The 23,504-nt window shown below is 44.4% G+C and overlaps 1 protein-coding gene and 1 long non-coding RNA gene across 2 annotated transcripts; one reads left to right on the top strand and one right to left on the bottom strand.

Annotated features, from left to right (window-relative positions):
• Nucleotides 1–2,935: 2,935 nt before the first annotated feature.
• Nucleotides 2,936–11,313, bottom strand: LOC149338138 (uncharacterized). Its single transcript, XR_016283387.1, has 3 exons — nucleotides 11,090–11,313; nucleotides 7,479–8,547; nucleotides 2,936–6,177 (listed from the first exon to the last, which is right to left on the bottom strand). It is a non-coding gene; the product is annotated as an uncharacterized LOC149338138 (long non-coding RNA).
• A 1,671-nt stretch (nucleotides 11,314–12,984) lies between these two features.
• Nucleotides 12,985–23,242, top strand: LOC149338139 (BEN domain-containing protein 5-like). Its single transcript, XM_089547509.1, has 8 exons — nucleotides 12,985–13,611; nucleotides 13,934–14,002; nucleotides 14,517–14,581; nucleotides 16,307–16,489; nucleotides 16,895–17,065; nucleotides 18,191–18,327; nucleotides 20,699–20,924; nucleotides 23,068–23,242. The coding sequence occupies exons 4-8, from the start codon at nucleotides 16,333–16,335 to the stop codon at nucleotides 23,202–23,204; spliced, it is 828 nt and encodes a 275-aa protein (XP_089403635.1). The 5' UTR covers nucleotides 12,985–13,611; nucleotides 13,934–14,002; nucleotides 14,517–14,581; nucleotides 16,307–16,332; the 3' UTR covers nucleotides 23,205–23,242.
• Nucleotides 23,243–23,504: the final 262 nt, after the last annotated feature.

A 23,504-nucleotide genomic window follows, 5' to 3' on the forward strand; every position in this document is an offset into this window, starting at 1 on the left:
AACCACTGACAGAAAAATCGTGGGGTTAATGCTAAGAGGTGGGGAGAGCCGCGTGGGTTGGTAAAAAATGCGAATTAAAATCTCAGCTTAAATCATGAATGGACATGGGCCGGGCATGCTTTTCTAAAAGCCGAGTGCCCTTTCGGGTAGTGGAGTGGGCACTGAAAGGAGGCCCTTCTTGCCTACTTTAATGGACATATTGCTTTCTTCTAGGTCCCTTAGCCTGCCATAAGCAGCATATGCTGTTAAGGAATTTTATGTCTGATTAGATGGCATTGAGAGACTAGAAAAAACCCTAAAGCCTTCTCATCAATGCGCACTCTCTCTCAAGTGAACTTTGTCAGCCCCGTTAGCCACCACTTTGATGCATGCCACCCCAAATGGGAGCCGTCGCTGTGGCTGAGTGGTTACGGTGCTCGGCTGGTGATCCCAAAGACGCAGGTTCGCTTCTAGCCATGACGGTCGCATTACGATAGAGCCAAAATACTAGAGACCCAGGTAATGTGCGATGGCAGCACACTTAAAGAACGTCGGAGTCGAATTATCCAGTCCTTCAGTAAGGCGTCCCGAGTAGCCTGCGCTGCTTCGCGATGTTAAACCCCATAAAACCAAGCAAAATTGATGGCTACATCATTTCTGAAAATATGTTTCGATGTATAATTATTTTCTAAACCTTATTTTTTTGTGCCTCTTTCCTTTATTCTTTCTCTCGTATGTCCTTGCCCAAGCTGAGTAGCCGGTAGTGTTTTTAAAAGCCAGCAAAATATTGTTTTTCATTTCATTACAGAACTTTCTGTCTCTCTCTATTGCTTTGCTAGTTGCACCTGTGTATAGCATCTGTGTATAGTATTATGCACAAATATTTGAACCTATGAGAGCTATGACCTGGCTAGTAAGTTCTGTATTGAACTACTCTGACATTACTTATTGCCCTATCTATGCAGACTCCTTTTGTAATCTGCTACCTGGCGTAGAAGTACTGTAACCTGCAGTGGTAAATATAATTTCAAGGCAAAATTCAGTTATGTGCATAGATTGGGCAAGCTCATGTACATATGAAGTTCATAAGCTTGCATTTGTTTCCATAACCTTCACTATGAGGCACTGATTAACTGGAATTTTCTGCAAATCTTCACTGCAATTACCTTTCCCTAATGTCCCCCTTATGTAATGTCCCAGACGGGATCTTCAGGGGTGAAATAAATGATGATGAAGATGATATTCTAGTATTGGTTTACATAAGTTGGGCTTAAGCGAACATCTACTGTGCTCAAATGAGTGTATGACAGCTTGTCTTTATCAACCAAAGTATTTGCAGATATCTGGATATTTTTAGCTGGAGAAGATAAAGCAAGGATGGCAGGGTTTTGTAATGTCCCTGGGGCAATAATGCAGAGTTCAGTGTGCTTGTAATTTCTTTCTTTTCATGCAACATAAAAAGTCTTCCCTTAGCACTCATGTTTGAAACAAAATGCTGAGCATTTCACCAGTTTAAAAATGAATGCCATTTTGCTGCTGCACAAAATGATAGCTCGCTGCAGCTGTCGCTGTGGCATCGAAAATTCACTAGGACATATCTACACACCTTCGTCACGCTACAAGCCACTTCCATGCCACACAAACCTCTTGAAAGTACAGAATCCAGCCGTTTCGCCCTGGAGGGTGTAGTACTGAAGCGAAAATAATACAAGCAACAGCTGATGATCTGCTAGGGCAACAGGATTCCAAGAGTTCGAGAAGGGCAGTGGGAGTCCAAGCCTGGTGGAGTAGTGAAATTTGACTAGTAGCGGGCAGGGATCCTGCAGTTTGTGGAGGACACGGGCAAAATGGTGGACTTATAGAAGAATTTTTTAACAGCCAAAGAAGACGCATACACAAGAGATAACTGCACAGGACTAGGGCTTTTAACAGCCCCTGTCCTGTGTGATTCTCTCTTGTATATGCGTCTTCTTTGGCTGGTAAAAAAACCCTTCCATAAGTCTCGAATTTGCCTGTGTCCCCCCAAACTGCAGGATCCCTGTGAACCCAGAGAACCACAAAGGACAAGGGCTTTTACCAGCGCTTATCATGTGTGGTTCTCCTGTGTAGTTCTCGGTGAACTCAATGTCAAGCATAGACTGTGGGGCCCCGCACCCTCCGAATCGTGGGGCTTCAAACACGTACACTTTGCACTGGGTCACCACCTGACCGTTTTAAATGATCCTACTTCCACACCCCCCCCCCCCTCCCCTATAACCATTACGCAGAGTCGTGGATTGATGTCACGCTTGTTTCCCCGTCCCTGCCCAGCTCCAAATACACATGGACCATCTCGGACGCGAAATCTGTGTCCGAGCACTCTTATATTGAGGTGGCGATTGGTCATCCTTACCCGAAGCAGCACTGCCTCACGGTTGCATCGCGCGCTCACCTGCAGCAGTGTTCTCGCAAGGGACACATGGTTTCCCCACGTTGCTGGCGCAGACCTGCGCTCCTCCGACGCACTGGAGACCGTGGTCAACCGGTTCCACAACCAAACTACCAGGCTGATTGAGCGCAAGCACACGGTCGTGAGTGCTCCAGCACCGAAGCCATGGCGGTCCCCTGAGCTCGTCGTCGAGTGGCGCCTCGTTCGAGCCTTGCACTTCCAGCGTTGCTCAGACCCATCTTTGCGCCCCGTCTATCGCACCGCATTTCAGGCGGCACTTGCCTGTTACCATCGCAGCATTAGGGAGGCCAAGGACTTGCGCTAGGCCTGTTACGATGCGACTCGCAAAAACCTTTTTGGTGCACTCTTTCAGAAGGCATTCGCCAAACTGAGCGCCCCCGTATTCCGACCACCTCAGGACACAAAAGGGGCCGTCTGACAACTTCTGTCTTCAAGTCAGCGGCACTTTTGCTCCGGAGACAGGCCGCCTTTGAAAATTCTTTAATGGATTCACCATTACACCCCAGTTGAAAAATACACCAGGATGGCTTGGTGTGTTCTGGTGTTTCCTAGTGTGAACACCAGACCGGGCTGGTGTGTTCTGATGTTAACACCAGACCGGGCTGGTGTGTTCTGATGTTAACACCAGACCGGGCTGGTGTGTTGTAACGTGCACACCAGCCCGCTTTGGTGTGTCTTAGTGTGCACACCAGCCCGCTTTGGTGTGTCTTAGTGTGCACACCAGCCCGGTTTGGTGTGTCTTAGTGTGCACACCAGCCCGGTTTGGTGTGTGGCAGCGTGCACGCCAGACTGGGCTGGTGTGTTGCAGTGTGCACACCAGACTGGGTTGGTGTGCTGCAGCGGGCACACCAGACTGGGTTGGTGTGCTGCAGCGGGCACACCACAACGGGTTGGCGTGTTGTAGCGTGCACACCAGAAAGCGTTGGTGTGTTGTAGCATGCACAACACACTTGATTGGTGTATTTTGGTACCCACAGCGTGCAGTGTTAGTGTGCTGTAGTGCATACACCAGACTGCATGGGTTGTGGTGTGCACACTGTTTTGGTCGTCAATTGCACTTAAGAGTGGATTGGTTAATTTTGGCATGAAAAACACTTTGAATAGGCATTAAGGTTTGGACACCAATCAACCACATTCTGGCTGACACACACAGGAAGTTAGTGTGCTGTTGTAAACGTATACAACTACACTGCAGTACCTAATTTAGTTTACTTCAGTTTGGGGGCATACACAGCAAAGACAAATATTGGCAGAGTGCATCCATCCTAATCTGGACTTCTTGTCTAACGCGCGTCGCACTGATCACAAAGTGCAGTATAGAACTATACCAACCATATTTTTCAGGTAAAGCGAAGGGCAGAAGTGTTTCATGCTTAAGCGTGCCCTAACTTTGCTTCACTGGATGTTATGTGCTGATGCAAATGCCTCAACATACCAATTCAAGCAGAACGTATGCAGCAGAAGGTCGCCCTTCTAGATCTAATCGCCTCTGTGAAACAATGTTTAGTAGAATGATAATTAAGGTAACCTCCTAACATGTTTTCATAAACATATGTGAAAATTATATATCAAACACCATAATTCTTTATTTACACTACAAATGAAGCGCTATTTTAACAAACCTCAGATAACAAACTAACAATCTCACATAACAAACCAAAACACGTACATTTGAACCTTAGGCCATACATGGCATATGAAAAATGCGATTACAAGCCACATTCAACTTTAGTAATTACAAACAGGACTACACACTGGACATTAGACAGAATGCTTCTTCTATATACAATGACCTATAACAGTGCAACACACAGATGCAGAGGTGTTTCACAATAATCAAGAACAGCACAAGGAAATAAACTTCACATGACATATGCAGCAAAAGGTGCACACCTTCCATACAACTGAGGCAAATATTGTCACAGAGTGGTGACTGCAGTACGGAGAGCAAGAAGACAGCGAAAATTGCTTCTAACCGAAACTCTTTTTGTGCTGACTTGCACAAGCAAAGAACTGAATGACTCCGCGGCAGCGTAGCAACAGGCGAACTCTGCGGTCGGACAGAATGCCTGCCATTCTTGGCCATGCTGAATTTAAAGCTGATAGCGAACTTTCGAGATAAAGCGTGCAAAGTTACTAGAACATTCTGGAATAACGTAGAAGCGGCTCCGCCTGGATGCGATCAATCGAGATAAATCTGATCGCGTCTTGCATCACAGCCAAAGCAATAAAGCGGCGCACCGGCAACACTGAAGAATAAACAAACACTACAAAGGTTAACAGAATTTCTCCCCTTTCAAAGAAGCATCGACCCAATGATTTAAAACATAAGACTACAAACAAATAAAATGGACTGTGCAAAAAAAATAGTGTGGGAACAGTGTCCTTCAGCATGCATAATTGGCCTCTAGACGGACAACATAGAAAACTTCTGGTCATACGCAGCGTCGCAGGGATTGGCTATAAGCCAATTTAAATTTGTCCCTGGCATCTGTTCCTAATCACTTTCATAGAGATTGGGCACCTTCCCAATATGTGACTGGTCACTCTGTGCCACAAGCACACAAGGTGAAATAACTTTCTGCTCACAAATTAGGCACAACCCAACATCAGTCGGAGGGTGTTCAGCAGTGAACATGAAAGGCATAAAGCTTTCCTCGGTAATTAGTTCTTGGCAGAGTAAGAAGATACTGTTTTCCACTAAAAAGATTTTGATCACTCGAAAGAACTTGCCATCATCTGTTAGAATATATTCAGAGCACGTTTTCTCGGTCCTGTTGTAATTGGCACTATGTACAGTGAACCCTTTAATACGTGCTCTGAGGTATTCACTCATACTGGGCACAGCACCAATGGTCTGGCTGATCAAATCCAGAACATGGCATTCAAGACTGCCAGGCTGCAATGGCGAACCTGCAATGGCGAACTGGAGCTTATTGCCTTGCTTCCCCGAGATCAGCTTTTGCTGCTTGTTCAGGTAGGGTGGCAGTAGTACCAGACGCTTCAGGGACTTCTGCACCTCTCGCATGATGAAGCGCTCTGCTATTTGATGTGGAACACCTTTCGCTGCAGAAACCAGCTTGGGAATGTCACCATTCCCTCCTTCAAATGGGAAGGTAGAGGTTGCCCACAGTGGCCCAGTCATGCGCACAGATTTTGCAAGGTGCACAAGTTGGTGCACATTGAATGTCAGGGTGTGTTCACCATAGAGAATTGGCATCTGCTCAACAAACTCCACAAGAAGCCTTTCGGCACAAAAAATATCTGTCTCTTCAACACTTGCTTGTAAGAGTAAACTCTGTGCAAGAAGGCAGAAATGCGTCAAATATCTCTGCGGGAGCATATCGAAGAGACAAGGTGCACTGTAGTAAAGAAGCCAATATCTCCACTCTGTAGCTTTCCAAAACGAGCGCTCAGTTACCAGTCTTGGCAATCTGGTGAAATTGGTGGCCGAACTTTCAACAGGCGGTCATTCAACTCCCTCACATGATTCCCAATGTGCCAGGCACTTCCTGGTGAACACAGCCAAAGTTCCATTTGCTGCGATGTGACACCTTCCAGTACGCAGTGCATGTAGTCCGGTGGAAAGCCCCACGACAGGTCCAATGTGCTGAGGGTTGCGACGGCTGACAAGCCCTTCATACCATCCACAGGACGGTCTCACCTGGCTGCAAGTTTCATTGTACTGTACACAGTGTCATGGCATCGCTCGACCATATCTCGCCCCTCCATGATATATTTCAGGGTGCCTGAAAAAAGAAACGACAGATAAATTTCTCATAGTACTATGCATAATAAACAAAGAAATACATGCTAAAGAACAGACAGGAGAGTACGAATGCACATGTAAGTGACGGTTATGAAATGCTACAATAACTTAAACTATATGCAATGGTACCACATCTACCTTTAATCAATGCACAAGCCCATTTTACAAAATTAGGCTTTTCATGTTACACTCAGAATATGTAAATGGGCAATAAGTCAACATGTGGAGCTTGCATGCCCTATTTTTCACTGCAGAACCCAACTTCCAAGAGGTAGACCTAGGCTATGGGAGATGCTAATGAAAAGCTCTGGATTATTAGGATCACTATGGAATCTGACCTGCACAGTCAATCTTCCTGACCTTTAATGTGCATAGCTTCTGCAGGAAGAGGTACAAAAGTTTACAAGAGTGCTTGTGTAAGATAGAACTTCCAAGTGACAATTTTTTCCATTCTGAATCCATACATGTGCACCACAGGTGACAACTGTGATTCCAGTCTTCACACCTCGTACGTCTTGGATCACCAGACAATAAACTTATCACAAGTTTAAACAGACAGCACAGACATTTGCTCACATAATTAACAGCACCCAATCTCCTCGTAGCTAGAAATAAGTGCCCTGTGCATATCTGCACATATTTCTCACAGTAAACACAAAGCTAAATGTGACTGCTCACCAACGCGCAAAATGACCGTCCTTTGTCATTATGCCTGCTAGAGAGTAAACTAAGCACCCCACAACAGCCTTTTGTTTCAGAATACTTATGAGGAGTTTTAGAAGACCTGTGATCCCTATGGTCGAAAACTGCTATACCCTGGCACTTGTCAGGCTCCATCTCTGGAATATGTGAATAGAAAAATTTCTTTAAAAGACTAAGCAGCAGAGTTACAGCTGTCACAATCAAGCAACTTTGCCATCCTTTTCTCTGCCATACCATCTTCGAGTCTCTCTCTCCCCCATATGGGTGATAATCCTTCCCAAGTGAAATTTCTTTCACTGCTTTTATGGGGAAGCACAGATTGTCACGTCATCATCATGGCCCTCCATCACCAAGTTGCTGCAACACCAAGTTCTTTTTGTATTAGAACACAACCTTGTTCAAACTGATATGAACCAGTATTTTTATACCTGGTAACAGTTGATACCAACCACATGGGATACGAGTATGTTGCTTGTTGCATGTGAATGCATTTAAGCAACAAAATTATGTTCTTAGAGCTGTACAGTGTGCAGAAAGCAGAAGAGGCAAAGCTTGTAATATGACTGAAACAATTCTTACCATCAACAAGCGTTTCTTTTTGAAGGCACCAAGAACAGCCATAGTATCCGTTGTATTGCTTAGCATTCAGCAGTGAAGCGGGGGCTGGCGAGTCAACACAAAAGCACAACACATTCACTGTTGACTGCACAACTTTGCTGGCAAATGACCACGTGAAGCTGCCCATAGTGTGGAATTTCTCAACAAATGTCTTCAAGTAGAGGCGAGTAGGTGGGTGACCTTTGGCAAACCAAATGACGCCAATGAGGATGTTCTTCCAACGATAGGGAAGAGGGAGCTCATTAAGCGCTACTTGAATTGGCCAGACTGACCCTTTGCTCGACTTAAATACTGGCGATCCATCGCTGTTAGCGGTAACAGTCAGGTCACTCCAATTCATGTTCCTTTCAAGGCGGACCTTTCTGTACAGTTGGCCATCTGTGATATCCTTATAAGCTCCCTGATGAGTTTCAGCTGTGAGTTTCTGGAGGTTTGCGCCAACTATATCCCCAAACTTCTTTAAGAGACACTGTAGCTGATGCTTGAGGTCGACAGTTATGAAAAAGCTTCCTTTTTTTCACCAGCTGTGCCACAGTCATTGTGGCTGCACAATTAGTGCAGTGCTGGAAATCTAGGCCGCAGCTTGATGTCAGGCACTCACACGTTGGGCAGTATGTATGGACTTCCACCATCCTTGATTTGTGCAAATCCCATAACTTCCTAAAGCCATATTTTGTCGATGGGAAGACGTTCTGGCCAAGAAATGCATTCAACAGCTTCAACAAGCTGTCCACTTGTGTCCAAGGAAGGCCAGCAGCAACAACAAATGTTAATAATGTTAATACACGCAGCATCGCCTGCAGGTGGGTAGTGTTCTGTGTGGAAGTCTCGACTCGGAGTTCACTCTGATAAATTCCGACAAGTCTTCATCGGGGTCCTCTAGCACATGGTTGTCAAGCCCATTGGTGTCCTCATCAAGCCTTGGCAGTTGTGCATCAGAAATGCTGTCATCAAGATGCAGAGTTGAAGGCTCATCATCCAAGTTGGGATGACTTGTAGAGGCGTTGTCATGCACCTCATCTTCAGGTTGCTACAAAAAACATTGGAAAGGCTACATCAGCAACAGAAGAAAAAAACATCAGTATTGAAGTGAATGACTGCAACCTGTTCATGTATACCCCGAGTTGGTATCATTCCGCATGAACATCATTCCGATTCCCTTCACATTTTAATATTTTCATCACAGGTTTATGTTTTTTTCTTTATAATGATCCATAAGAGATAGTATACATGGACCACCATGTGACACGGACCTACAATCACTAAATAATTTATAATCGAATTTCGTATCTCACCTGTTTCAGCTTCAACAGTCAAGTAATGGCTACAACGTGAAAGGTCAGTATAAGTCACGTGAGACACAAATAAAAAGTGCAACATAATCACTGCTTCATAATTTTAATTCACTGTGATGCTAAAGACAGCTTGCCGCAAGAGCTGGAATGGCAATGGGTTTGGTGCATGGTTCATGGGAGTTGTGGCGTCCTAAAGCGACCCCGGCTATGAGGGATCCCAAAGTGGAGGGCTCCGGATAATTTCACCCACACCTGGGGTTCTCGAATGTGTACTGACATCGCGCAACACATGAGACTCTAGCATTTCAACTCCACTGAAATGTGATCATAGTGGCTGGGACTTAACCCCCGCTTTTCAAGTCAACAGTCGAGAACCATAACTGAGCCACCACAGCAGCAGAATCGCAATGTGTGAAGCAGCAGCGATTATATTGCAGCTGTCTTCATGCCTCATGTGACCTATACTGACCTGACATCGTAGCCATCACACTGCTTTTGTAACAGAAGCCGAATCAGGTGAGAGATGAAATTTGATTATTATTTAGCAGCTGTAGCCAGATACCTCATGGTGTTCCATGTATAGTAATGTCTAACGCACCATTACAAACAAGAAAACATAGGCAACCAAAATTTGGTATCTACACTCCTTTAAATTTTATATGGGAAAGTGTTAAAAAGGTAGGACCAAGAGTGAAAGTGCGACAAGCCGCCTTACAGTTCAGCATTGCCAGTTTCGTTGAGTATGATTTCACAACAGTCACACAAGGCAGACAACAACAAGAGATGCTAATATTTTTAAAAAGAGAGTTACTCAACAGCGGCATGAGCCCATGCATAGAACAAGCATTAGCACAACTGAGTGGGCAGGAAACATAGGCAAATAAAATAATACATTTTCTCATAATACCGCATCTGCCTGGTTCACAGGCAGCTAACATTAAACTATCAAAAGGGCACACAAGAAACCAAACATGCATTTTCGGGCTCAACTGCCAAGCACCTAAACACATAGTCACCACAGCAAGTCTACGTGCACATATCTATGTGGCTTCGCTTGAATTCAAGAATTGCCTCTGAACACCTCAACATTTACACGAAAATTTAGATTCATTCTGGGGCAAAGGGCAGTAGGGTAGTACATCAGTGTGTGTGTGTGTGTGTGTGTGTGTGTGTGTGTAGGGGGGGGGGGGAGGGCAAACCACTTGAACTGTGTACTGCTTGGAGATTTTTTTTTCTTCGGAAAATTGGGATAAGCAAAGTTTTCCTATGCAAAATTTCAGGCTTGTGGAGGGGGATAGATTGTCCCCTTTCAATGGGTGAGGTGCGTTTCCAGAGTCAGCGCAGAGGCTCATGGAAAAGTCGTCTGCTACAGCTACTTCCGGTTCCAAATTTCTCCCCCTGCTTGTTGCTTCACGGCAGTCGCTGTGTTAATTCGCTTCTAACACTAATTTATTTCCACTGCAACACCGCTGATTGCATTGCATCATCGCAAGACCAACCAGACGTCGACTCTGTTCTGCTTCGTAGCGTGTACTCGCATGAAGTACAACCACAATAATGTAAACGGTCGGATGCTTCCTATGCGTACGCAGTGGGACGTGTTGAGACGCGCTGCGCGCACGGTTGCATGTATGTGCTAGCCCACTGGCAGCTTTTACACGCTTTGAGGCAAATACATCAATCGTTTGCTAAACTGTGCAAGCTCAGCCTTCGTTGCCTTCGTGATGCAGCAAAAAAACAAACAAATATATAACGACCAACGCGTTAAACTATTTCGCGCACACAGCCGACTGCCGTGCATACACTCGAGAAAACACTCGTACCTTTCGTAATTGTCATTTTCTGCGCTCAGGACGCGTTCATACACAGCACGCGCTGATCTTACGGTGCAATACGCAATGTCGCAGCACAAATAGATTAGCGAATAAACGATGCACGAATACAGGGCATTTGCTATGCAGAAGGCAGTGCATGGGAGAAATTTGTAACCGGAAAAAGCTGACAGACGATTCTTCCATGGTTGTTTGCATTCACTTCGGAAACACGCCTCACCTATTCACCACTGCCTGTTAAATCCGCCCCCATCTCTCAAATATGCACTCGCCTCGAGGCTCGATTCGGTGCGGGCCCCACGACACGCTAGAAACAGGCTTACTTGCCTCTGCTCATCGATTTTTTATTTTTTTTCGTAGAAGCCCAAGGTACAGCCCAAGGAGTACGGGGAGAAATTGGGGGGTAGCGGGCGTATTTGGAAACGTGTCATGCGCAACGGCTCACCTGTGAAACTTCATTCGACGGTTCCCTTTGCCGCTGGCTCCACACGGTTTGCCGCGGAACTTTCGCTGACGACGAACCGGGCTCAAAATAAGCAAGTTACCGTTTTTTAGGAGGCATGCTGCGATAAAGTGCACGGCCTGCTGGTAAAAGAAAGCCTTCGAACCGAGTACCAAAAAGGCGACACAGATTAACAGACGCACTCAACGAAGGCGAGGCACGAAGGAGCGCACCGTGGAAAAATAGACTGCGCTATTGGCGCGCGGTCTCGGCCTCCACAGTTACGTAACCATCACGCCGCCGCTTTGCACCTCTGAACTCTCAAAACAATACCTTTTTTTTTCATTAATACAAGCGTAAATGACCGTTTTTCACAGTTCTTTCTTCGCGGTAGATAATGTAGATCTGTGAGCAGGGAAATGTTTTGTCATGCTGTTTCGGTTTCGGTTTTTAACAGCCGAACGATTACTGTACCGTCAAAGTAGCTTATAGGTCAAGAAGCGCGAGACATGAAAAAAACTACAATATAATTTCTGCTTCTACATTCGTTGTCATTCCGATTCTTGAAGCAGACTGCATTGTAGCGAAGTAAAACGACTAATCAACGTATCGCAGTTTTTTCATGTCTCCCGTGACCTGTGAACCATAAGCACAGTGCAGACAACTGACACAAACAGCACATGCACAGAATAGCAATAGTTATCAGTATCAGTAAGCGCGATATCTGCACTATGAAGGACCAGCTTTAGGCCCCGCTCTTGCCTTGTTAGCTATAAACACACGTTGGCGTCACAGCCATCGCTATAGGCTGTTGAAACCGAAATAGCACGAGAAAGAAATTTGATTATAATTATTTAGCGCTCGTAAGAGAACACCACGGAATAATCCATGTACAGCAATGTCTTGCGCATCATTACAATCAAGACATTACACACAATTAGATGCATATACTATTGTAACCACCACAGCGGCTTTCCTTTAATTGTAATCAGAGATGTCCATCCCTTTTGCTTCCGCGACCTGTACCATTTATTTTGGCTTCCTTTACTGAGATCTTTGTTTCAGTTGCTGTTAACTGGTAAAAGTGAAGAAATATCATAGGCAGTAAAATTAAGCGACCACAGAAAGATACACCATTTGAGGGGCCTGTAATTTACGAGCGAGGGCTCATTTCACATGCGTATACTTCTTGGATATTTTTCGCCGAAAAAGTGGAGTTCGGCATGGCCTTCCTACGTAATTTTTTTTATTGGCGGGGGGGGGGGGGTTAGAGAGTGCCATATTTCTACTTAAATCATGCCTGAGTTTCTGGGTTTGTCATACGTACGGTTTATTATTCTTAGCTGTTCGCATAAAATGATCGTGAAGCTTTTTTTTTTTTTTACCAAAGAAGCTTTTCTCAGTCTAACTGGATTATTTCCACCACATTTTGAGTTGCATAATGCGCGCAGTTCCTTTTTATGAGATTTCTATAGCTTCGAATGTGACAGCAAGAACTATATATTAGTAAAGCTTTTTGACGGGCTAGTTGGTACATATCCATATTTGAAAGGGTGTGCGCTAAAAAGACGTACACAGGAAAAAGATAGAGACGACAGGAAAGAAGCGCAACTTCCAACTTTACCCTCAACCACGGATATCCGGGGTAGGTCCGAGTAAGGTCCGAATCTCCAGTGCCAGGCTGGGATGTCCATAGGGCATGCCTACGTATGTCCATATTCGGATATACGCATCGGAGATTCTGTGTATGTACGAGGGACGTTCGTTTTTAGATGGCTGGCGGACATCCGCCGGCGGATGTCCGAGGAGTATCCGTAAACATCCCTCTTGGGATGTGAGCTTACATGGCATATATAATTTGTTTTCCCTCAGGCGAACATTTTAAAACAAATTCTATTTTGCCAATGCCAAAATTCACACAATCACATTTCTACCACCAACTAGTTTAATATTCAGATTGATTAAGATCACTCAACTATGGTGTTGATGTAAAAGAACCAGAATTAAACGATTCGCTTGGCTTTCTGGCGCCAGTGCTCATAATTAACGCCCTTTTATCCTGCAGCACTCCTTCGAGGTAACCGAGGCATGTAAAAACGTTAAAACAGATGCTTGGGCAAGATGCATGGCTACATGCCGGTGAAAACGAGGCATGTAGCCATGCATGCTGCCTTCCATGAAAACAAACCCGAATAAACTCCTACCAGGTGCCGCGGCAGAGCGGTAAGCCTAAAAGTCAACCCAATCCAATCTATCAGCCAAGCCAATATTTGTGGCGCGATGGTCTCGTTGGTTTTCGTCGCGCGGTGCTCCTTTCGACCTTTACTTTTGCTGCAATGTGCGGTTTGTTCGCTCTGTGGTTGCTTGGCTGTGCTACAAATGTGATGTGTCATCTACGCGCTCGAAAAGACGCTCGTTTGATTCTGAAGCTCTCGTGAAAAAGCTCCGGTGTCGCCTGACCCCTTGCCGAGACATGCTTTGTTGCTTCGGATGAAAGAAGCGGCCATGGTGTTAACACTTGCGAGGTAAGTAACTGTGCTTGAAAATTACTTTCAGGGTGTTGCTGTGGGATGACTAAAGCGCATTAACGCAGTTGTACTCTGTTGCGCTACTTGTTTGCCACGGAGTGGAAATTGCAAGCACTATGCATTAGCTGCCGCAAACGTGTTTCTCGTGTTTGTGAAAAAAAAGTCGAGACGGTGTGTAGTTGCATGGTGTGAATCTTAAGGCAATTGCGCGTAGGTTCATAATTACGATAAAACAGAATGCACGAAAAGCATAGTGCCAGGACGGTGTTAGTTTTTCAGTGCTTCGCGACTGAGTTTTTCTTTTCTGCTGCCTTTGCAGTGTGGATGTGGCCCGGCTACCGAGTGTATTGGTGCCTACATTAATTATGCCAAGCCGTGCAAAGCACAGGTAGGTTGAAAATGTCATATAAAAGTTGTGCATACTTCCACAGCTTATCAATTTATTTATTAGGCTTGCCAAATGGAAGTCTCCAACCATCCACTCACTGCACAGTACTTTGCACTGTGCAGTAGCAATGTTTAGGACAGCTTAACTGTTGTGTTAAATTTGCGAGCTTCAGTCACATTTTTCACTTACTTCCCAATCACTGAGTGCAATGAGCTCTTGCAGTGCTTTGGTATAACTTTGCCAAACATGTTATGCCCACAGGGCTCAATGCTGAGCCAGATAGCAGGACCATATATGACACCCCTAGAGCCACATGTTCCTGGATTGTGACCAGACCTCTCTTCCTTACTCCTGTGCAGCTGTGGATCATCAAATATGCTGTCAGTGCCCTGATGCGTGATTCATCAGTGAGCCCTGTGGGCATTGTAGTTTCGACAGAGATTGTGTTTTGCTGCATCGTTGACAACGTGCTGTATAAGGTGCTCTCTCGTACTTTATTTTCTTGTCCATACAGTGTGGATGTGACTGACCTAAGCTAGCAGCTATATAGTACCTGCAGCTTACAGCAGCAACCTTCAGGTAAGTTTGAACTACAGTGCAAGTTTGACCCTGTCACATAATGGATACTTTCCTTCTGTTTGCTTTGTGCAGCGGAGGGTATCTAGCTATACTGCAGTGTTCTTGTACAGTAATGGATAAAAATTTGTGGGATGAGAGTTCTTTGTGAAACATTTTCTCTGTACTGTTAGCCAGAGCAATTTAATCAAAAGCCAAGAATGAGGAGGGGACATGGATACTCGATCTTATTGAACAAATTTCAGCTGACTGCCTGGCGAGGCAATGCAAAAATAAATATTTTCGGAAAATCGACATCCAGCAAACTTTTCTCTATGAGTGTACCTTGTGCCCAACCTAAGTCATTAGCTAGCTTGCAACGATGTGGTAAGGATCCCTACTCTTGCACTTGAATTTTTTTGACCATCAGTATGGAAGTGACTGCCTGTGGGAGTAGCTCTGGTGTCTTGCAATGTAAAAGACAAAAGAGCTACTACTGGGGCGAGTTGGAAATACATACTTGAAGGAATTGGTGAGCGCTATAAAAACACTGAAAACGCACAGGACGAAGCGCTTTCTAACTACTGTTTAATCTGAGAAGAAACATGACTATATACACACATTTGACGACAAGAATGAAGGAAAAACAGGTAAAAACTACGCGCGCTTACAACAGCCGAAGATTACTGTTCTTGAGGGAGGTTAATTCTGTTCCCCCTAACATCACTGAAGGGGAGCTGACGCATTGCTTATCTGGTTTGGTTTGGTTTGGTTTGTTTTGGAGCAATGTGCATTGCAAAAGCTTTGATAATTTCTTGTTCCCGTCCGTTTCTAGCCCTACCTATTACCTTGGTGTTTTTTAGCAAGGGTATGCATTTACAGTGTGCGAAATGAGCTGCCAGATTCCCGGACTTTGCAAGTTGTTCACATGATCTTTCGTGTTCCCGGAGCCTCTTGTTAAGGCATCTTCCCGTTTGCCCTGCGTAAGTTTGTTGGCAGCTGAGCGGAATGCTGTAAATGACGTTTTCGTCACACTTTACATAGGTGTTTTCATGTTTGATGTTGCACCCAGGTTTCTTTTTGTGGTCTTCATTCTCGTTGACCTTTTTACACATTCAAATGAGCTTATTGGCAGCTGAAAAAACCACCTGGACTCCGTACTTGTTAGCTGTCCTCCTTATTCTGTGGGAGATATTGTGAACATACGGCATCACGGCAGGGCGTCCCTCGTAGCTCATTTTCTTAGTTTTGTAGGACCCAGTAACTTCTCTTAGTAAGCTTTCAGCAATGCCGCAAAGTAACTGCTCCGGATAACCGCTCTCCTTCAATTGGGAGACCTGTTGGTCTACGCTGTGAATTATCGAGTAGGGTCAAGATTTTTTTATAGCTGGTTTCAGGCAAGACGTAGCTACAGCTCGCTTTACAATTCTGGAATGACTGCCATCTGCCATCACAGAGCGTGGTGTTGAGGTTCACATGAGCCTGGATACTATGCTCTGTTATGGCAGATCACGCAGCAATGTTGTTTTGCTTCGCCCCGCCACGCATCACAGATCCTGCAAACTTTTGCGGCCAACAGTACCGTGTTATGGATGAGGAAACGCCTAATGTACTTGTGGCAAGTGGGTGAATCTCCTTGCAATGGTCAAACAAATGCCAGTATGCTGATTATATACGAAGTGCATGATGACTTGTGCATGATACACATTTGCTGCATTTATATTGGTTATGCCTATGCTTTAATTCTAGTCAACAAAAAGGTGAAGAAGTTGAGAATGGCTGCGAAAAGAAGTGCCAATGAGGACATTGTGGCACTCAGAGAAAGCAATGCGCTAAAAGAGGAGCTGGAAGCCCTCAAGAAAGAAAATTCGAAGCTGTGGCAGTTAAACATGAAGCTGCAGGAGCAGCTTCTGAAATGCCTCTCAGCTCCAGGTTAGTCTTGTATGGCAGTATGCCTACTTCTTAATCTGGATACTGCTTGCTACAGCCTGTAAGTTATTACTTTTTTCTTGTAAGCTCCAGTGTGTTAAAAATACACAAGTGCATTATAAAAAGGACTTCTTTTTGGGAAAGCAAGTGTTAAAAATTTTGCATGTTTATTACATTCCTCATTGGTTGTAGAAATGCAGTTTTACACTAACTCCATGGCTTTAATGATCCTAACGTCTGCATCACAGTGGAAATGTGAACTTTAGCTGCATATGTTCATGTTCTTAGTGGAGCTTAGATAAATTACCTAAAAAGACCAAAAACAAAAAGATAAGAAAGTATGATGAAACAAGAAAAAATGAACTTGCTAAACGGGAAGTCTAACACAGCAAACGTTTTTGTCAACAGCTGCTGAAGTGAGCAATGTGGCTAGCATTGCACTCGTTGAGAATGCCGCTGAAGACACCCCTCCAAGGGCGGTGACACCGTTACCACAACAGTGCCACCCCATCCTGTCACTGGAAGGGCCCACGCTGCTGTCATCTGAAGTACGCAATGCGTGCTTATCAGCTGAGGAAGGTATGGAAAGTCATCAGCAGCACTCCGGAATCATGTCTATTATCTGTGCCCTGCCGCGGTGGCTCAGTGATTACGGCGCTCGGCTGCTGACCCAAAAGACGCAGGTTCCATCCCGGCCGCGGCGGCCGAATTTCGATGGAGGCAAAATGCTAGAGGCCCGTGTACTGTGCAATGTCAGTGCACGTTAAAGAACCCCGGGTGGTCGAAATCTCCGTAGCCCTTCACTGCGGCGTCCCTCATAGCCTGAGTTGCCTTGGGTCCCAGTAAACCCCAGTAAACCAATAAACCATGCCCACTATCTGTAATTGCCAGTGACATTGTTGCTGAGTCCTTAACCTACCACTGGGCACATTTTTTTCAGTTCGCAGCAAGTTTATAGCCCGTTTTTCAAGCTGCAAGGATAGCCTAATGACGGAACGAACAGGGAAGGGTATAGAAATGAGGAGCTCGTTACAGCATAAATAGGAAGGTAGCCAACAGTCATTGAAACCAAGGGAAGCATACGAGAATGTTGTTTTTAAATCACTATTCATGATGCTAATGGGAAATTCATCGGTACGGGCAGCAGCCATGTTGAGAAGGCTTGAAATTAACCTCAGGACAGCGCAGTGCGTGTAACATTAAGAGACAGAAAGAGAGTAGTGCGGTAGTATATGGTATGGAGGACAGGTGGTGAATGGTCCATTACTACTTATGAAATAGATTCCAAAAAAAGGTAAACATTTCAGACGAGATTAGGAAATCTGTGGGCTGTAGGATGGCTGTAGCTGGCCCAATACTAAATTGGGGGTCAGTGGGTAGTGCTTTTAACCTGGTTTGGGCATAGGCAGGATGATGAAGTTCACCACCAGAAATAACTGCATTTTGCTTTTCTTTGCTATGCATTAAACGCAAGTACTAAGGGGTAGCTAGCTGTCTTGCCATAAGTATGGATAAAATTGATTCCATATTTCATGTCTGCATAACAAAAGAATAATCTAATTATTTATTTGATATGCTTCGAGGCTGAGGGTATTGATTTCAGCGTAAATTGTATGAAATGTTGCTCCTACTGCACTAGTCTGAATTGTGGCTTAATCTCTACTAGGTAAATATCAAGCTTGTGTTGTGCCATATTGCGTGCAGACATGCCGGCTTTGGAAGGAGAGGAGACATCTCTGATGTCATCTTCAGAAGTACACCTTCCAGCAGTGCCTGCTGGACCGCCTGCAGCAGAACCACGACCAGTCCAGGGTGTTTGTACTCTGACAGACAGTGGAAAGGTGAAAGCACCTAAATATCATGTCTTATGAAATGTGACTTTGAGAACTGCTTGCTGTTGCATCAGTGGGGGTAGCATGCACATTCACATTCACCGGTGTTGAATGTTTAGCAAGTTGATACTTGTCTATACTGGCTATAGCAGCATAAATAAGACGTGGCACCAGCATTCACTTGCATCTGTAAATTTTTACTCAAGAAACACAGATTATAGAATGAAAGAAAAAAAAGAAACAGAAAAAAAGGTCACCATCCAAATCGAGCAACATTTGTCCTGCTGCGAAAATTTACTAGACGCTCATGAAACGAATTTCACCTCTACATGTAATTGTTATATCTGCCCTTTTATTCCCTTAGGTAATCTCTGGTGTCGCAGTACAATTAACCAACTCCTATAAATACTTGGGTGTAACCTTAAGCCAAGATCTAAGCTGGAATGCGCATGTCACTAACATTCTATCATCAGCTAACAAAACCCTTGGTTTCCTGAAACGTCATTTGCGCCATGCACCGCCAAACGTTAAGCTTCTTGCCTACAAGTCCCTGGTTTGAACAAAACTAGAATATGCATCCCCCATTTGGAGCCCTAACCAAATCTATTTGTTAAAATCACTAGAATCGCTACAGAACCGAGCCACTAGATTCATTCATTCATGTTATTCATATGATATCAGCATGTCATCTTTAAAAGCAGAGTTGAGCCTAGCAAACCTTGCCTGTCGTCGTCGCATCGCCAGTATGTGTTTATTTCAGAAGTTTTTTTACAGCTCATTGCGTATTCCACCCTACATTAGCCCTCCAGGACGCATTTCACTCCGCCTTGGTCATCCCCTGCAAGTTTCCCGTCCACAGACTCATACCACAACGTTTGCTGCATCATTCTTTCCTTGCTCAGCCAAACACTAGAACGGCCTTCCACACGACGTCGCTGCAACCACCTGTCCATTCTCATTTTTGAATTGTATAAACGCCATATTTAATGTTTAATGAATAACATCTTTGTACACAAAATTTAATTCTATTTGTACCCACCCCTTATGTAATACCCCCTAACTGGGGGTCTTTAAGGTAATAAAGTGAAGTGAAGTGAGGTGAACGGAGTGGATTCCAAGAGAAGGCAAGCGTAGCAGGGTGCGGCAGAAAGTTAGGTGGGTGGATGAGATCAAGAAGTTTGTAGGGATACGGTGGCGGCAACTGGCAAAAGGACAGGGTCAGTTGGAGAGACATGGAGAGGCCTTTGCCCTGCAGTGGGCGCAGTCAGGCTGATGATGATGCATGTGGGTGTCTTATATTTTGGTGTATGCTTTTCAGCTGTGCACTCTTTCTTAGCATTGTCATGCGTAGTAAACAAGCTAGATGCTTTACAAAATTTGTCTATTAGGCCAGTTGGTTTAGCACACTGAATTTTGAATGCACGAGTAAGGACGGAGGAGAAGTGTTTGTCCCGTTCACTTCTGTCCTTCATCATTACCAGTGCTTTTAAAATTCAGTAAGCTATATCCATTTTATTTTGGTGGTTTAACGACAGGTATATGGGACTAGTTTTGGTCAGGCTTGAACAGTCAGATGTTTATTTCTTGCGGCTCGTGCAGTTACTTTACAGGTTCAGTTTGGTCCACAAAGGTAGCCCATATAGTATTGATGATCACTAAAATTTTTCCATATGATCATGCTTAGTGCTGCTTTTAAAAAGAGCACTGGCAGCTAGCACGCCAATGAGATGTTAGGGGTCAGTGCAGGTTGAGCAGTAGAAGAGCCTGTGTTGCAGCCATGTGCCCCACAATGTCAGCAAAAGGGGAGGCATGAGGGTGAAGCATGAGAGGCCAGCTCTGTCGGAAGGGTAGCTTGTCTTTGTGTGTGGTCTTTCGCATTGCTTAGTCATCATGACATGTCTTGAGAAGGGCATCTGGTGGCTATAGAAATTTCGTGACCATTCCACTCTACAAGGGGCACCATATCATGTGAAGCACAAACAGCACGGCTTTTTTGTGTGCTGTTCTTATTTTTTTAGCATTTGTTACTGTGCGCACATACTAATTGGCTATGTCCAGCAAGGTAGAGCCATTTTTCTGAAATTATTTGCCGATAGCATTCCAAACATGAATTCAGATTAGCATTAGCCAGTTACAAGCACTGCATGCAGTTACCTTTGATACTCCACTGCTGTTAAGAAGTGCCACTAAATGCCCATCGCACTGTTAATGTCCACGCTTAAGTTCTGCAGTTATTTTCAAGTTTTAAATGATTTTGACCTTGGTGCTGTGGCAAGTGCTAACACTGAGTTTTAAGCCAGAATGCACTCGGTAAACAATGATAATTTGTACATTATGTACGTCCCTTTCAGTTCGGCATGCATTTTTCTTTTTCCTGCAGGTACACCTGGCCAATGGCCACGAAATATCGAAAGAGGCATACGATGCTCTCATGGCGCTGCCAAAAGATTCGCTGTTTGTCAAAAGAGCGGCAACCACATTGTGGTCAACAGAAGTGCTGGCTCAGCGCAGCTTCACCGGAACGCTGTCCAACAGATTCCTGGCAGAGGGTGGGGACAAGGCACCGCAGAAGCCACTGACGCTGCTGAAGGTGGAGACGATAAGGGGTAATTATTGTATTCTACTGGGGTTAGCACATGTGCATATTGTCATATTGCATTAACATGAAAGGAGGCTATCTCGACCTTGGCAATAGCTCATGAGAAGGTAATAATTATCAAACACTATTTGACTCATATTAGAATGGATCAATTCATTGCATGGCTTTTGGTTGTGCACGAGAATTCATGTGCAGTTAGCTACTTGACAGGCACAATGAGAAGCATTTGGTAGAGATAAAAACTTCCTACAGAGCTGAGCCGCTAGATGAGTGTATGACATGAGCACTCCACATCTGTGGCAACAACCAAAGAACATAACTTGTTTTGTGATGCTAAAATAGGCTGTTGTCACATGACAATGTTGAGCTGGAAAGTTAGGTTCTTAAGAGCTGCGCATTTTTAAAACCTTTAAATGTGCACTGAACAGAAATCAGAACTCGTCTTTTTGCCATGGGAACCCGATCTACACATTCCAAGCATTCTTAGAAACTTTGAATTATTGCCCTGTGGGACTGATTTTCCTCATTTAAATGTGATTACTGTCTGGCTCCCGCCTTTTTTTTAATTCTCCGCAGTCGGGGAGGAGTCAGCCAACGCATGGAGTGCCTTGCAGGTAGTCGCATGGCGGCTTTGCTTTCGTTTTTATTTTGCTTTTTTTTTACATTTCCGTGGATAAATAGATCTATTCAGAGACTACATAGCTGCAAATTAGGCCCACAAAAATAAAAATACGCGTGGACTCTGCTTTCGCCAATCACTCCGTATCGCTCCGCCGATGGCAGAGCGGCAAGCCGCCACAGGACTAGTTGAAAGATTAGTCAACTCCTCCCACTGTCTGCGGGGGAATTAAAAAAAAAGGCGGGAACCGGGTGTTTAATTCGATTTAAACTAGAGAAACCGACTGCACAGGGAAATAATTCGCAGTTTCTAAGAACGTTCGGAATGTGTAGAACGAGTTCCATCGGTAAAAGTATGAGTTCAGATTCCTCTTTAGTGCACCTTTAACGCAAACGCTGATGGTATCATTCTTATGTATCTTCCTGTCCTTTTTTGTTATTGTTTCATCTTTATTGCCTTAGCAAAGGCACTAATTATGGGATGGTTTAGCACAAACATATTCTCGGGAAATGTACGCAGTTCGACCTGTTGTACACTTCGCATACATAGTAATGCTTGGTGTTCTTTGGCTTTGTGTTCAGGACCATACCATGTATGTATCTGCTAGGGCACTGGGCACTGCCTGCATTCTTACAATTGACAAACGCTTTTTTCTGATGACCTTAGTCATTTTTCAGCTTTACACTTGGCGTGAATATTAAGGCGACATGCTCATTTTGATGATGTAGGCAGTGCAAAGTGTCACAGCAGCTGTCGTGCTTGCAGTATTGGCACTCATGGCCTTTGCACATGCACAAGATTTGGCAGCATAGCTTTGTGCAACCTTTCTAGTGTCGAGAAAGTGATTTGTTTACATATCTGCTGAGATTTACCCAGAATCAGAACACCTTGTTGCACTATTACTCATATTAGGCAGAAGTCTTCTAGGGTTAATTCTAGGCTCATTTACAACTTTCTTTTGATGTGCTGTGTTTTAGGGTGTTTTGCTTAAATTTGCTCACCATTACTGCTGCACTGTTCTGTTGAGATTGCACATGCTTCTACACTTACTAAGAGCAGAAGGAATGGCATTGTGCATCGTCAGAGCTACAGCTTTGTGCCCTAATTGTGTTACAGGTGTTGAAACATGGACGGTCTCACACCAGGATTTGGCCCTTTTCATGTGTGAATCGAACTATGGGTTCATTTTCTAACCCAATTTTCGCAGCAATGAATGACTCTGCAACATCAACATGGCCCCAAAGCCATACAATTAATTTTTACAAATAACTAAAGCTGGATGAGGTTGTCCTCTGTGTCCCTTTGATATGATCAGGCGAATGAATTTACTTATCATGTAGCATACTGTTCTTTGTTACAACAAGCCGTGGCGTTACAAGTAGATGCGGCGGTTTTTGTAGTGCTGAGCTAATTGTCAGGCTAAGACTTACTGTATGTCCTGGAAATTGGTTCTACAACAACAATTCTGCCGAAGCCAGAATAATAACAAAGCTTGCGCTATTTTTAACTCTTATGCCTGATTTTCTTTCAGTGTTCTTCAGGCATTATGCCCGCAGTCGGGGAGTGACGGACGAAGCAGCCACGGAAGCTGAAAAAAGCATAAGACTGTGGCTATCACAGAAAACTTGCGAACTTCGCCGAAAGAGGCCCGCTGCTTCAAAGAGCTAAGCGAATCAGAATAAATTTTGTTTCTTTTTTCTTTTCTACATGCCCTTGCAATTTCTTTTGGCAATCATACGAATTGAGTATTGGCGTATGCGTGCAAATTTTGTTTAATTTTCTTTCCCTAAAATTTCTATTGGTAAGTGTAAAAATTGAGTGCTGGTGTATGCATGCTGTTGTGTATCCTAATGCACTGCATCGCTATCAAAGCACATTGAATTTGCGTTTTTCTCACGGCCACTCTGCGTACACACAACTCTTCTCTTTGAGCTCTCCAGTGATAGTGAACAACTGCGCAAGCATTGC

The sequence above is a fragment of the Amblyomma mixtum genome, chromosome 6, assembly GCF_055824585.1.
Source record: "Amblyomma mixtum isolate Tamu chromosome 6, ASM5582458v1, whole genome shotgun sequence".
NCBI classification, from domain to species: Eukaryota; Metazoa; Arthropoda; class Arachnida; order Ixodida; family Ixodidae; genus Amblyomma; species Amblyomma mixtum.

Bases quoted from the DNA above. Each gene is read 5' to 3' on its own strand.
- LOC149338139 (XM_089547509.1), top strand. From the start codon at position 16,333: ATGGCTGCGAAAAGAAGTGCCAATGAGGACATTGTGGCACTCAGAGAA. The intron at 17,066-18,190 runs GTATGGAAAGTC...TATTGCGTGCAG, and splicing joins GTGCTTATCAGCTGAGGAAG to ACATGCCGGCTTTGGAAGGA. The intron at 20,925-23,067 runs GTAATTATTGTA...ATTTTCTTTCAG, and splicing joins GAAGGTGGAGACGATAAGGG to TGTTCTTCAGGCATTATGCC.